Below are 16,701 nucleotides of genomic sequence, written 5' to 3'. Positions count from 1 at the left end.
CACATAGCTTGAGAAAGACCGGCTACATGTAGAGAGCCTTGATCTCTGCACAGACCTCATTCACCTCATCATCAGAAGATCCCATTTCCTGAAGCCGAGATCTCTTTCCCAGCCTTAGGAAATTCCTCGATACCAGAAAGAGGCTGGCGCAAAGGCCTTCTAGTGCAGGTTTGGGTCTTGGGTTGGCTAGATTCTCTGATAAAACCACGCCAACTTCCTTCTCAGATTCATCTGAAGCCATGCCAACTTTCCTCTGAAATTCTTTATCAGCCTGAGGAGGACCTTTAAGATCGCTCACAAGATCTATGCCCTCAAGGATCATTTGTGAGGATCGCCCATGGCGGGCTATGGGGTTCCCCTAGTTTGGATTGGTTGGAAGCTCCTCAGCCTTGGAATCCATCGTTTCCGGCTCCAATTGAGGCTTGAAGTCTTTGGAAACAAATGGAAAATGGTTGGTGCATCTTAGTATTATAAGTTTGGGAGGATGAACTTCTAAACTCAGAAGGGACATTCTAGCAGGAAAGAGATGATCCATTCTGGAAATGGATTTCACTAAAAAGTCAGCGGTTTGTGAAAAATGACAAGATTGAGCTGCCCTTTTATACACAAAGTCCAGTGACAAAAAAGCTAAAGATTGGGAAATCTAACGATTGGGAGTCGGGAAGAATATGAAGAGACGATTCATAATGATCCTCGAAACCGTACAACCGCCAGAATCAAAGGATGTGTTTTTTCTAAGAAAGGATTTTGGCAAAAATGCCCTCTGTAATTATTAAAAAGCTCTTTTTACTAAAAAAGAACTTTTTAAGGGGCAATTCTTATACCCGAAATTTAGCTGCTATCTTAATGAAGGACACGTGTCAGGATAAAGGAAATGTAAATCGATGCAATTGCTTCTTATGGAATAACTCATTAATTATGTAAGTATTAGAGTATATTTGTAACCCGCTGACTGTAAGGTCTTAGGCGAGAAATCAATGTACAAACGACACTTAGTATATTAGCGAGAAACCATCTGTGACTGAATGTGAATAGCGAGACATCAAGGACAGAATACATTGGAAGGTGAAAGCGACATATATCAATTACGAAAGCCCTTAGAGTACAAACTAAGTGCAACAGTTGTCTCGGCTCAAAACCAAGTAAGTGAGGTGTCCGTCTCGCTATGGGAAGACTTCCTATAAGCTTCATCCAGTTAGCGTTAGCGAGCCAGAAGATAACATTCAAATAAGCCTCGAAGAACTCTTTAAGAACCGTGATCGGCATTAGATATGCATCGTCGACTTCGGAAGGAAAAATGGCCCCAACTCGCTATTTAGATCACTGAAACCAAGCTTCTGTCGAGACATATCCAGAAACAATAATTATAGACGTGATCTAAAACACGATCATTTTGACCCAGTAAAAGCGAGAAAATCACAGCTATACGATTTTCCAATCATAAACCGCATTTACACTGCGTGATATGTAATCAAATCCCATGATTTTAGGGATGATTGTTGTAAACATATTACAGTCAACTTTGTAATTTACTGACCACTATGTAATTATAAATAGTGGTAGACACGATCAAAAAAGGGAGGAAAAAAAAACTCATACAAGAGAGGCCCTAAAAAATAATCAGAAATCTGAATAATTAACTCGTGGACTATGCAAAATTTTAACTGCAAAACCACGTAAAAAACCCTGTGTTCATATTTTTTTATTTCTATAGCTTTTATTTTATCTGTGTGAAATCATTACTGTGAGGCTCAAATTTAGTTAACGAAAATCTGTGTTAACAAATACATAACACAAAAGGGTTATGAGATTTGTTTTTAATTTTTTTTTACATTTATATGGATTTTGTTATGCCATATTTTTGTAAAAAAAAAGTGGAAATCTCATGTTTGTAAAACAATAATAAGTTTTGCTAGAAAAGTTACCGGCACCGGAAAAGTCACCGGAGCTGGAAAAATCACCAGAAAAGTTAGTGTCACCGAAAAAGTTGCCGGCAAAGTCACTAGAAAAACCACTGTCGCCGAAAAAGTCACCGGAAAATTTATTGTCGCTAAAAAAGTCACCAGAAGTAGATGTCTCAGATATAACTAAAAGTATAACCGGTTCTATAAATAAAAATTAATAACTCAAACCGGTTATAATTGAAATATAACCGATTTTGTAACATAATAAATAAAAATAAATAACATAAAATAACTCAAACCAGTTATAATTAAAATAGAATCGGTTCTATGACAGTGTTATAATGAATAAAAACCAATAACACAAAATAACTCAAAACCAGTTGTAACTAATATAGAATCAGTTATATAACATAATGAATACAAACAAGTAACACACAATAATTCAAATTGATTACAATTAAAAAATAAAGGAGAAATCAGTTCCTAAAACACTGAAACATAAATTAAAAACAAAACTAGTTTTACAATAAAAAAACCTCATAACACATACTACCTCATAAAACTGATAATAATTTTTTTTTTTTTAAAAAAATGGAGTTCAATTTCAAAAAATATTGAGGCATAAATATAAAAAGAACCAGTTCCATAACAAAATAATAAATACAAATAATAACACACAATAACTCAAATATAATATAGAGAAACCGGTTATATTTATTAACTAGTTAAAAATTTAAGACAAAAAAATTGGTTCCGTAAAGCAACTGAGATAAAAACTCACACACAAAAATCAGTTAAATAAAATAGCTCAAACAAAAATATCCATTCAACATGCTCCAACCCACTAAATAATTACACCCATACCATATCTACCTCAAAAATAATAATTCATTATGTTATATAAATGGTTCTATTTTAGTTATAACCGGTTTGAGTTATTTCGTATTATTTATTTTTATTCATTATAACATTGTTATAGAACCGGTTCTATGTTAATTATAATTTGTTTGAGTTATTTTGTTTTATTTATTTTTATTCATTATGTTACAGAACTGGTTATATTTCAATTATAACCGGTTTGAGTTATTTTGTGTTATTTATTTTTATTCATTATGTTATAGAACTGGTTCTATTTTTGCTTATATTTGAGACATCTACTTCTGATGACTTTTTCCAACGGCGGTGATTTTTTCGGCGACAGTGACTTTTTCGGTGACACTAACTTTTTCGGCGACGGTGACCTTTCCAACGACTTTTCGGTGCAGGTGACTTTTCCACCAAAACTTATTATTGTTTACAAATATAAGATTTTCATCATTTTTTTTACAAAAAATATGGCATAAAAAGCTCATATAAATGTAAAGAAATAAAAAAACCCATAACCCCTTAGCATTATTTATTTATGCCATAAAAAAGTAAACTCTTATAATTTTCTCATATATTGTGTAATTTCTACTTTAATATATACTAAATAAACAAATTTTCTTATTTTATGATAAAATAATTATAAACAAATAAGAAAGAGAAGATGTAAAGGATGCTATGGTATGACATTCTTTTTCATTCTAATGGTAAACATTAATTAAAAAATGTTTTTTTTTTCCAGTTTTAACCAAAAAAGTAACAATATTACAAAATACTTCTAGTTGGCCCAATAAACAAGTATACATCCCAAATAAAAAAAATACACAAATACCACTTACACACACCTTCAACCTAGGATCCATGCTTCCTCGGCCACCATCGCGTAACCACGCGACAACCCAACGCAACCGAAACAAAAATTCAACCAGAAAAAGAGCCATCATTAATTCTGGCGACTTAACCTGAAAAAACGACCAGAATCAATCAAAACAGGGGCTATTTCGAATTCATGAAAAAAAGTGTAGAAATACTTTTAATTTGCATAAAACTAATGTATTGACTTCAATTTTCAGATCCATGAAATGCAAATCTCAAAAAGTTGAATTAGAGTTCCCAAACAATCCAACTCAAGTATAATCTAAAAAGAATTACATCAATACTATACTAAAATGTTTATTCTGGTATATTTTTGTTGTTTTTCTAAATTTTTAATGGTGAATTTGTTCATATTAAATCATGAAGAGACATGTATAGATAGAGTTACGTACGTGAAAATACTGATCTGTTTTTAATGTTTCATAACAGTTGCATAAATATTTTGCTAACAGTTATTTTGTCTGATTGAAACCTTCGTCTGATGCAACCTTCGGCCAACTCATCCAACAACCACCCAGCAACCTTCGTTTGCTTGAAACCTTCGTCTGATGCAACCTTCGACCAACCACCCAGAAACCTTCGTCTAATTGAATCCTACGTCTGATGTAACCTTCGGGCAACCACCCAACAATTATCGTCTGATTGTGTAAGTAATAGTGTAAGAGATATTTTGATAATTAAAAGCACATAAAATGTATAAATATTGTCTACACCTTATGGATGTATTTTTATAAATAAAGTGTCAAATTCTATTTCTATGTAATAATTCCATTAAAAAATGCCAAAAATGTATCTATATCATCAAATATCCTTCATAGCATCTCTGGAGATGCTCTAAACTACCCTAAATAATTTAGGACAAGCTATAACGAAAGCCATAAAATGTACAAAAATGCTTGTAAAAGGCATAAAAATCATCCAATAATTATAAAGATTATTGAAAAAAAATTATTAACAAAATAAATATAATCAATATATTTTAATATATGATTCTAAAATAAGATAAAATAGATAATAAATCATATTTTGGACTGCATTTAAATGGTATTATATGTTAAAGTAGAAGACAAAATGATTGTGTGAGGTAAGGAACAGCGCATCACAAATGTCCAGAGTCCACATAAATAGACACATCGCTCTACGAACTAGTATTATTTAGCCACGTGTTCCTGAATTGGTCCACATCAACGTGCCGGGAAGTGAGCTTAACCTTTTTAAGAAAAAAGACGGACCGTCTGTAGACGGTGGCCCCACCAAACAATTTATTTTAAAAATTGAAAGCAATAATTAAAATAAAAACAACAACAACAACATCATCGGCGAATTCCTTCCATCTTTCCTTCTCTTTCTCTCTCTAAAATATATGTGATTTTCTCTCTCTACTTTCTGTGATTCTGATTCTCTCTCCTCCTCTTCCTCCTTGATCATCGCCTCGATCATTGTTCCTCCCTCTAATTCTTCCTCCGAGCCCTAGTTCCCCCATTACGGTTTAGGTTTATACCATTCTTTGTACTCAAACACACCCGCGTTCTGTTTCCTTTCCTCTCTCCCCAGGGAATTTTCTCGGAATCAGCTCCGAATTTTCTCGGGAAAATTAATTGTTTTTGGGCCGTGTGGTTAGGGAAGCGGGAACCGAGATAAGGAAATTAAAAAAAAATGAGCTTTCAGGATCTCGAAGCCGGGCGAGGTTCGGGTTCTTCGAGGAGAGATACGATCAATGGCAAGCAGGACCCGACTCAAGCCGTGGCCTCTGGCATATTCCAGATCAACACGGCGGTTTCGACCTTTCAGAGGCTCGTCAACACCCTCGGTACACCCAAAGATACGCCAGAGCTCCGCGAAAAGCTGTGAGTCTCTCTCACTGTGTTGAACTTGCTTGTTACTAATTTTGTTTGTTTGATTGTTTTCTTTTATCATTATTATTCGTTTAATAATTCTGTGTTGATGATTACTTAAATGCTATTATGTATTACCGATAAAGAATTTGGTCTGTTTTGGAGTAATTCCGATGAGCTTAAATTCGATCATTTATGTCCCCTAGGTTTGCTATTGCTGGGGATAATTAAAAATGCGCGGGGTTCAATAAGTGTAATTCTTAGCGGTAAAATTTGATTATAAATGAGTGGAGTTGAGTGTTTTAGTAGATATTAGACTAGTGATCGTTGGTCATGGTAATTCTTTAAAACTATGCGGAATGAGTAGAGCACAGTTGCTGAAACTTTATAGCTCTTTCTAGTGAGAAATATTTAAAAATTGTGCATGCATGAACCCATTATTGCTAATAGGAAACAAGTGCTGCTGTTCTCGTAATATTTTTATGTGGAACCAGTCTATGTTAGCAAAGTTTAATTTCTCTGGATTTGTTTTTACATCCACATTGGTTTGTAACTGTTGGAAGGCACAAACTTTAGACGGAATGTGAGAACAGACTAAACATTGTAGCTGCTGTTAGATTGCATTGCCTTAAACATGATAGGATGTTGGATTCTGGTTTCAACTTTACAACTTTGTCGCAACGATCTTCTTCTCGTTTTTTCCCCTTGAATAAATAGGATTTGCATTCAACTAAACGAAAAGAACGAATAACACAGGACAAAACACACACACACAGGTTCCAGAGGAGAATGAAATGAGGAACCTGCATCTGCGCACCAGGCTTGGTAGAGCCAATTTTTTAAATTGACAAATATTATACTTACTATATACATGAAACTTATAAACTCTTATCCTTGTTATTCCTTGTGAATAATTGATAGGAGTATTAAATATGATAAAGCGCTTTATTCATGAGTTGACTTCTCTCTATAAGTCCCAAGCACTTACATATATAGCTGCATAGCTTGCATCACTTCTGACACTTATATGAAGAAAGGTTGTGGTTGGTTGACTGGAATTTCTTCTCTGCCAAAGACAATTTCTGGAATAACTCTAATGAACTCTTATTTCAGTGAAAGCACAAAGCTAGCCTCTTCCAAAATACAAAACAATTTGATACCCCTTGTTGATTAGAATAACCTTTTCTTTTTCTAATTAATTATTTCAAGTGTAAACGGGGAGAGGGTTTACTTCAGCTTTGTAGTAAACGAAAAATTATTTTATTTGTAACTACGGTTTTCTTCCGCCATAAGTGAGGGTTTTCATATTTATAACTCAGTCTAAGACAAGTAGCCTCTTTCTCTTTTTCAAAAAAAAAAAAAGATTATTTCAAGTGTAGAGGTTAGTCATATCGGACAAATATTAGAATACTCTACAATTAATTAATTTCCTAATTGACAATACCCAAAATGCACTAACCAGCTAAAAACGCAATTCCAACATTGAGCACTTCCAATCTTTTGGATCCCTAAATGAGGATATAGTGTGCCAGATCTAAAGAGTGGCATTAGACATTGGCAATATAATAATTTGCATATAGTTCATACATACAATGGCTTTGGAGATTCCTGTCGGAAAAGAGTTCTTTATGATACAAGGTAATTAAAAGTACAACTTTCAACCAAACAAATGGGATATAATGAAACACAGAAATTCCCTTGGAAGTTTTTTTCTTCTTGTTAAGACGATTTCCGCAAATTCGTTTCATTTAACTCCAAAAAGCGGTGAATGTTTAAGTGAGAGATGCATGCCTAGTTGATAAGTTTCTTATATTTTATAGTTTAGAAGCTCAAAATTTTCCTTGAGGCATCAAGAGGGTCGTATCAGAAGGGATATTTTCCTTGGGGTTATAAATTTCTTAGGAATTTAAATGATAGGGACACTTCAGGTTTCAGAACTAACTAATTTTGGTGATTGAGTCAGCTTCCTTTTGTACTGCATAAATGGATTGATAGAAGCATTTTGAAGTTAGAAGAATCTGAATTATTTGAGTCTATATTTCAAAAAATTTGTTTTGTTAGATGGTTTGTTAGTTTACTCAACATACTATTTCATATGGAAGTCAAATGCCCATCGAAGTTGTATATAGCTGGTCACTTTTTCTGGGAAAACTAAATACTAATGTCTACTTCGAAGACAGAAACCCTTCTTAGCTATTTCACCATATTGGTGGGTTCTTTGCAAATAGAATAATGAGTCAAGAGACATCTCTTTCAACAAACTCTGTTTCTGCAAAGCTTTGGTCCTGATGTTTGATGGGATGTGAGTTCTATGGGTTTGGCTCTATAGTTTCCATGATATCATGGTGCAAGGCCTATTGAATTGTTGGCTGATGGAAGAAAGAAGCCGTGGGTTGTTGTAGTTTTAGCTTGCTGGGCTCTGTGGCTTGAAAGAAATTGGGAATCTTTCAAGGTGTGGAGGGAATCTGTCTATAATAGGGAAAGTTAAATTTTGGTTGGCTATATGGATTTAGAGGAAAATTTGAAGTTTTTTCTTTCACTGATTTAGTTAGCGATTCAAATCTTTGGTTTTAGTTTAAGGAGATGTTTTATCATTTGTCATTCTATTTCTATCTAATATATACATTAAAGGAAAAAAAAAATATATACATTAAAGGAAGAAAGGTTGTGGTCTGTTGAAGGACATGGTTATTCAATGCACCAAATGATTATAGAAGACCCATTTTGTTTTGGATTTTACCATGGATTTTCCATCTGAGCCAAGATTAACAGTTGTTAAAGTGCCTGAACTTTAAACAGGGCAATTGAGTGCATAATATTTATCACCAATTGTCTACTGATTTTACGGTTAAACATCAACATTATCATGTGCACAAAGGTCATTTTAATCTTCTTAGGATGAAATCTTGGAATTGATTTGCTGAGTTTGTTCTGTGCAATTTTATTTGGATACTTATCATTTGTTTCTTTGATGAATTTAGCTTCTTATGATATTTATCCTAAACTTGACTTTTGCTGTCTTGCAGGCACAAGACAAGGCAACATATTGGGCAATTGGTGAAGGATACTTCAGAGAAACTTAAAGTGGCCAGTGAAAGAGATCATCATACTGGTGTCAATGTAATTGTTTTGAGTACCCCTTACAAACACCATTACTTTACTACATACTTTAGTAGATATATATATACACATATATATCTTCTTATATTAAATGTAGGTATCTAACAGAAATTATTGGTTTAACGTTTTTTTTTCCGTTAAAGTTAAACGGTTAAAACTAACACCGTTAAATAATCAATTAATCATCTTTTTTTTTTTGAAAAAAATTAATTTTAAATATTTAAATTTAATTTAAAAGTATCAACAAAATTAAATATTTAATTATTTTTATATATAAATCTTAATTTAAATTTGAATTAGAGGTTAATTTAATTAATTAATCATACTTTATAAAAAAAATTATTAGTTATATTATTTAAAATATCTAAACTTATTTACTTATTTTATTGTATAATAAAATTAGTTAGATATATTTTTTTATAAATAAATTTATAATTATATTAAATTTTTTATATTTAAAAAATATTATTGAGTTGTTTTAGATTTAATTTTATTATTATTATTATTTAAATTAATAATTAGGTAATAACAACTCTAATACAACTCTAAGTTGTATGCTTTGCATGTTACTAATACCTAGTATATATATATATATATATTGGTTATGATTCATGAACACTTCATTGTTTCCACCTCATCAGTCCATATTGGTTTCTACTTTTGTCTAGTGAAGATACTTTTTTTTTGCCTCATTCAGATCCATGTTCAATGGTAGCTTTAATATTGTTGTAGCCATTTTATCATTGGAAGTTACCTGGTCTAAGATAGCAGATGATTCATTATGAGTTTTTGAGGTATTAGTTGGAAATTTGGCTGTTTATGTAGGATGAACCTTCTTCTAAATCATTAATTATTATGTAAAATTGTTTAGTTAACTACTGAGTGGGTCTTCAACCTGGTCTCCCCTTTTCAATGAACTCCCTATGTCTTCTTCCCAGGATATTGAATTGATTGAACTTCCTCAACTCTTCCTTTTTGTTACTTTGAACTTTCTTCTTAGGCTTCATGTTTCACTTTTCAGATTTTCTTTTCCACTGTACTTTTGGACTTTTCTTTTTATTTCATGATCTGGCTATTTCTTAGTTTCAATTTATACTAATTTGATGTCATCGATCGTATTGCAGGCTAGCAAGAAAATTGCAGATGTTAAACTTGCAAAAGATTTTCAATCCGTCCTAAGAGAATTCCAGAAGGCTCAGCGAATTGCTGCTGAGAGGGAAACAGCATATTCACCATTTGTTCCCCAAGCAGTTCTTCCTTCTAGGTATTTGTGAAAGTCTCCGAACAAATACAGCTCTTATTTATTGTTTCTGTGAAAAGTGAATTTAGGAAGGAAATCAATCTCTACAAAGAGGCTGATTATTGTTCTCAAATATTGTTGGAGGTTTTTCTTGCAGGCTTGCATCTCGTACCTATTGCATTGTGCTATATTTTATTCTGTTCTTTTTTTTTTTTACAATTTAGGAGTTATATTGCATTGTGCTATTTTTTATTCTGTTTTTTATTTACAAGTGTTAAACTTTTTTGTTAATATTTTTATGCTATACAGTTACACCGCTGGTGAGCTAGATTTAAGTTCAGATAAGAGTTCAGAACAGCGTGCTGTCCTTGTGGAATCGAGGAGGTTAGTTCTATTTGTGTTTAAATGTTACTTATTCAGTTCATCATAGATTGAAATTGTTTGGGAGAAGAATGAAGAGATACTTAAAGTCTTGTCTCAACTGCATGCCATAAAATTGGTTTACACTTCAGCTATAAACTCACAAAGTTAGGTCCAAACTCCAACCTCAGTATACCTGGATGGTAACTGTAAATTTTCAGCCATGATGACTTATAAATGTTTAGTGTACAATTGATGATAAATTTGATAATGATTTTTAACGCATAAACCAAAAGAGAATCCCTGAGAACTGTGTTGTTGCTATGCCACATGGTCAGTCCAGATTTTGATATGCTTCACCATGTCCTGATAAGTGTGGAAGTTACTTCTTACTGATTCCTTGGTTTACCGCAATCATTCTTATTATGTTGCCTTACAACTATTTTTGTTAACATTGGAGGGTTGAGCGTTACTACCCTCCTATTGTTGATTTGACAAATCATAATCATTTTATTTAGTTAGAAATATGTCTGTGCTCGCGCGTGTGTGTTTTCTGTAGTTTGTAAACTCCTATTAACACGAGATTGCATATTGTTTGTTGTAAATGGCTTGTGCTGTAGGCAAGAAGTTTTGCTGTTGGACAATGAAATTGCCTTCAATGAGGCTATAATTGATGAAAGGGAACAAGGAATACAAGAAATCCAGCAACAAATTGGGGAAGTTAATGAAATCTTTAAAGATCTTGCTGTGCTAGTTCACGAGCAAGGAGCAATGATCGGTAAATAATCTTTCCAACTTCCTTGATCACTAATATTATGTTAGGATTGTATTGTTAGCTGGTTAGTTGAATTGTAAGGCCTAATTGTGATTGTCAATTGGGGAATTAGTTAGTTTACAGTAGTGAGAATGGAGTCTGTTAAAGATTTTGTAACATTCGGTTGGTAAAATATAAATAGGAGAGGAGGGTATGGAGAAAGAGAAACAGAAATTTAGTTTTGTTGTGAGAGCATTGTTGCTCAGGGAAGAAACCAGGCTTTTTTACTCGTGAATTATCCATTTTACTTTCCTTATTCTATTGAATACATGTTTATACCTCTCTGTGTTTTCCTTGTTTGAGTGTTGTGTGAGATATTGTGGTTGGAGTTGATCTAAGGTTGTATCCATACGTATTTCTTTTATCAAGCTTGCGTTTCCTTACGTAAAGCATATCCATTTTGTAGATGATATCGGATCCAATATTGACGGTTCTCATGCGGCTACCGCACAGGCGAAGTCACAACTTGTAAAGGCTTCAAAGACCCAAAGATCAAATTCATCTCTGGTAAATCTGTGACCCATATGCTCTTCTACTTCGATTTGTATTTAGTAATGCCTCAACGATGGAATGTTCAGATCCCTTTTATGTTTTTATGCAGGCTTGCTTGCTCTTGGTGATTTTTGGAATCGTTCTACTCATTTTAATTATAGTTCTTGCTGCATAGAGGTTGGGATTGGATCACATACCAAATTGTGATCTCGGCTGAAACTACAGAAGTTAGTTTTGCTAATCTATTCAATATGCTTGACAGAAGCTTTTTGCTTCTAGCCCTAGCTAGTATATACAGTGTGGTAAAAAGGCTCTGCGAATGGTTGTTTTTGTGTGCAGTTACTTTTCTTTGAGTTGGTGATTTTGGGATTTGAGCTTGTGTTGCAAGCTTTTCTTTTCTTAATTATAATTATGTAATGTAAGCAGTGTTTACTTTGATCTAATAATCAATATTCATAATTCTTTTGGTTTCTCAGTGTTGTGCTTTAATGGATTGTATTAGGTATATATAGGTAGATCACTTTTGAAGGATTGTTTCTCAAGTGAAAGTTTTGGTATTGTTTTTTTTGGTGGAAGAAAGTTTTGGTATAGATTGAGGGTGTAGTACACTGGATCTTATGTACTATACTAGTCAAAGGTTTTCTTACAAGGTATGAATCTTCGCACGTGGTATACATGTGCATTGCATTGCATCATCAATTGCTGTTTCTTTTTCGTTCATCTCTCAAGCTTATTATATGTATGCTAACTTTATTATATGTATACTAACTTGAGGAATCCATTGAATGTATCAGAACAATAATGGTATAGTAAGGTAGAGTAAGTTTTGCTTGTAGTGAGGGAGACTTGGTATTTAGGTTAGGGGATTCTCGGATTTCTATTGATCTTGTGTTTTGTGGATTGAACTTTCTTTAAGATTGATATAAACTTTGCTGCTTTTATTGCTATTTTATTTTATTCTAGTTTGAATAATAAGATTTTTATTACTCGATTTTTATTGGAAGATTTTTTTTACTGATAGGTTTGATTTGTCATTTCGCATTATGGAAACGTAGCTTATTCCTTTGATGCTTCAGTTAATTTGTCAATATGGTTGTTAATTGAAGATGTTAAGGTTTCATTATGTTATTGTAAATGACTTAATTATTCTTATTTTGTTGATTTTTCTCAATCTTCCTATAATGAATTTTGTTAAGTTAGCAATTAATAAATGTTTTTGTTTACATTTTCAAAATAAATAAATAAATAAAGAAGATAATTAACGAAGTTATAGCAAAGGAGATAAATGAGAAGGCTTCTATATTTTGAACTCTTTCAAACTACTAGAGAAAAAATCTAACAAGTAATTGAACTTCAAACTTAACAACAGACAAAATATTCAACTAATTAACAATTTAATGCCAAAAATATATAATATATTTATTAGGGGCTCTTACAAAAATACTAAATTTTAGGTAAAAAAATTTAATTTTATTGCACATGGTAGAAATTACATTTATATTGTCATCTTTTTTTTTTTCCCTTTCCTTTATACAAAAAAAAAAAAAAAATGAGACCTCCATCTTCCACACCCACAGACAGAATAACCATTAATTTCGACGAGATTGAGCAAAAACAGTAAAATCGATGTCAAATAACTAATCATGGCAAAACAACTGTAAAACTAAACTAAAACAAATCAAATAAAACAAAAGGAAAAAAGGAATAAAGAAAACAAAATCTTTTGCATAGCCTCAACACTAGATGCAATAGCAGCTATATTTGTAAGTCCAATCCTCGAAAATCATAATTAAAAAACTATTAAAACAACACAAAAATAAATGTAAAACAAAGAAGCAGATATAACCACTTAGAAAAACATAAAAGAACCACACACCTCAAAACTTTTTTTTCCAGTGAGCTCGTCAAATGTATTTATAGGAGAACCAAAATAAAAAAAACACCACAAAACAACCATTGAGAAGGAAGAAGAAATGTATTTATAACCTCCATCTTTCATACCCACGAATAGAATCACCACAACGTGCACGAGATTGAGTGGTAAAAAGATTTTCCAGCAAAGACCAAAGTTCATAAGAAATACGAAAACAAAGAACATGGCCAAGCATGGCCTCAGAAATAGAGTTTAAAAGCCAGCTTAAAATAGCTTGGTCTATGCAAACCCAAACAGTAAATTGAGGGTTTACCTGCTACTGCAAGTTGGGATTTATCTCGTGAGGAACATCAAGGTATTGAGGAGGAGCAGGTCTTGTGCCAAAGAGAAACTGTCTAAGTCGTGAGCACGCACAGCTGGAATGACTTGTGAGCGCTAATAGAGGTAGTTGTCTCTGTCCTTATGAATGGTGATTGGTGCCAAGGATTGCAACAAGGGCACGGGTAGCAATGGAGCAACTGGTGCAGGTGTTGGAGCTTGAGAAGGAGCATCAACAACTTGAAATCTGGCATTGTTGACTAAGGAATTGCCTGGAGATACCATACCCGCTCTGATACCAAATCAGAAAGGAGGATCGAACAAAAGAAAACTAAAAACAGAATATAATGGTAGAGAGACAAATGATTTTCTATTGTATATTGTATATTGTATATTGAATTCTCGATGAGTATACAATGAATTTGACGTCGTATTTATAGTGCAAAGAATGGAATAATTCCCTAACAATAAAATATTCCCTTGCACAATGATTGGTTGTATTAGAAAAAGGAATCCCATGCTTTTAGGGAATTCTAGAACAATCTCCTGACAGCTCATAATTGGGGAATCATCTAGAATCAAAATATTGTTGGGTTTTGTGCCCTAAATAAAACCCATTTCAATATAATCAGATTTACTTATTAATAAAGATCAGAAATAACATTTTATTTTGCATGGTTCACATGATTTATTTCATGATTATATATATAATGTATGAATTCTATTTAAGTCTAGAACATATGAATTTGTTAATGATTATAGTGTTGTCAGCACAGTGGAATATAATCTTAATTATATGTTCGAAAGTTTATTCTCTGATTTGTCAGAACACTGGATTTAGACTGACATGGTATAATCAGCGATAGGTATTCTTACACCTTGGAAAAGTGTTATGTTCTTTCCAGGACATTGACAAAGTTTACCAGTATCAGATGTATGGAGTATACATCGGAAGGGACCGATATTGAACTTTGATTAGATATATTAAAACTTACCATAATATCTATTCAATTCAATATCACCTGTTGATCCTAGATCAAATAATCTTAATCCTGATATGGTTAGTTCGATCTCAAGAGTACTATACATGTTCTTTGATTTGCTAGTTAAGCCTACTTTTGGGTCAGGGTGATACGTACATTTTGGGAACATGATAGTATAATTGAGTGGGAGCGCTACCATAAATATGAAATCTATAACTTCTATAGGAATTTAGAAGTGAAACGATGATATCCTTCGAGCTTGGCTAAACAGAGATAAATGGTGGAGATCTCATTTCACTTTGCTGAAATATCATTTATACGGAGCTAAGTGTTTTAAGGATAAAATACATTGAAGGTGTAACGGTAACTTAGTGCCTTTTCAATGTAGATCATCTATTAGAGGGTCATTGATCACATTAGGATTATAACAATGGATAACTAATGATGTATTTATATCATGGAACATATAGAGCGTTCTATATGACTGAGAGTGCAATTCCAAGTTCTAAGTGTGGATTCAATAAGGAATTAATAAGTTAGGGAATTTACTTGGTAAATTCAGTTCGACTTATTGGAAGCTCGGTTATATAGACTCATGGTCCCCATACTAGTTGAGACCATACTGCTTGTAAGACTCAGTTAATTGATTTTAATTAATCAATTATAATTCTAAAGTCAGACTATGTCTACTTTATGAATTTTCACTAAGCAAGAGCGAAATTGTAAAGAAAAGAGATTCTAGGTTTATTTACTAATTAAGATACTTTATATGACTAAATTAATAAATATATTAAATGGCAATATTATTTAATAATTATTTTTAAGTTATTAAATAATTAGAATTGACATTTAAAAGGTTAAATTAGAAAATTGGCATTTTTGAGAAAATGGGAATGAGAAATAACAAAATGGGAAAGTTGCAAAGTGAGGCCCAATTTCCTTAAATGGCCGCCCACTATGCAAAACCTTTTACCATTTTATTTTTCTATTATTTTAATGCCATACAATTCTAACCTAAACCTAGAAGGCATTCTATAAATAGAAAGTATTGGCTTCAGAAAACTCATGACTTTGAACATTGTTTCCTTCGGACAAAAGCCCAGCCGCCCCTTCTCTCTCTTTTCTTCTCTAAAATTTCAAAAAACCCTTGAGTGATAGAGTAGTGCCCACACACATCAAGTGGTACCTCAATCATAGTATGTAAGACTGTGGAAAATCAGCATCAAAGAAGGAGAGAAGGAGATCCAGATTCAGATCTTGATTATGCTCTGCTACAGAAAGGAATCAAGGGCTAGAGATCTGAATGGAAGGAGTCATTATATTTCGCTGCACCCAATGTAAGGTTTTCTTAAACTCTTATGTTTTTATTTCATTGTTTTAGAATTCATATTAGGGTGTGAATCAAACATACTTGGTGGTAAATCTAGATCCTGGTAAAATATTTCCAACAACTGGCACCAGAGCTATGGTAATGATTTACTTTCATGTAATATGAATTAAAACGATGTTTTATATGTTTTTTGTTGATTTGGATGGTTTCATGTTGGTTTATGTGCTTTTATGATGAATGTTTGTGTTGTACGAAATGTTTCCATGAAAAATATTTTTTCTATTTTTTAAAATATTTTATTTGGATTTCTTGTGAAAAATTAAGAAATTTTCGTTTTTACGGAACTTAATTCCGATGAAAAAGGAGAAAGTTATGAATTTTGAAAAATCGAGTGCACATGCCTCAATCGGACGCACACCAGGCTTCAGACTAGGAAGCCATGCGCCCGCGTATGCCTCGAACAGGCACTGTCTGATGCCGAGCCACACGCCCACGAGGACCCTGCAGTTTCTTCCAGGAGGCTGCATCCGCCGAGAAACCTCGGCTGGGTGCCTCTGTCCGTGCGCGCCCTGGGGTCTTTTGCAGCCTCTAGAGGCTGCACGTGCGGCCTCCACGGCAGCCAACCCCATATTGCGATTTTTTGTGGTTTTTCCTCAAAAATCCAATTTTTCATGAGATTGTTTCCCAAAATT

At 33.1% G+C, this 16,701-nt stretch overlaps 1 protein-coding gene across 1 annotated transcript; it reads left to right on the top strand.

Moving 5' to 3' along the window:
• Positions 1–4,943: 4,943 nt before the first annotated feature.
• LOC115716424 (syntaxin-22) lies at positions 4,944–11,980 on the top strand. Its single transcript, XM_030645213.2, has 7 exons — positions 4,944–5,491; positions 8,506–8,599; positions 9,724–9,863; positions 10,149–10,223; positions 10,820–10,977; positions 11,420–11,520; positions 11,615–11,980. The coding sequence occupies exons 1-7, from the start codon at positions 5,301–5,303 to the stop codon at positions 11,678–11,680; spliced, it is 825 nt and encodes a 274-aa protein (XP_030501073.1). The 5' UTR covers positions 4,944–5,300; the 3' UTR covers positions 11,681–11,980.
• Positions 11,981–16,701: the final 4,721 nt, after the last annotated feature.

This window comes from Cannabis sativa, chromosome 5 (assembly GCF_029168945.1).
Source record: "Cannabis sativa cultivar Pink pepper isolate KNU-18-1 chromosome 5, ASM2916894v1, whole genome shotgun sequence".
Taxonomy (NCBI): Eukaryota; Viridiplantae; Streptophyta; class Magnoliopsida; order Rosales; family Cannabaceae; genus Cannabis; species Cannabis sativa.
This window is presented reverse-complemented; position numbering and strand designations above follow the sequence as displayed.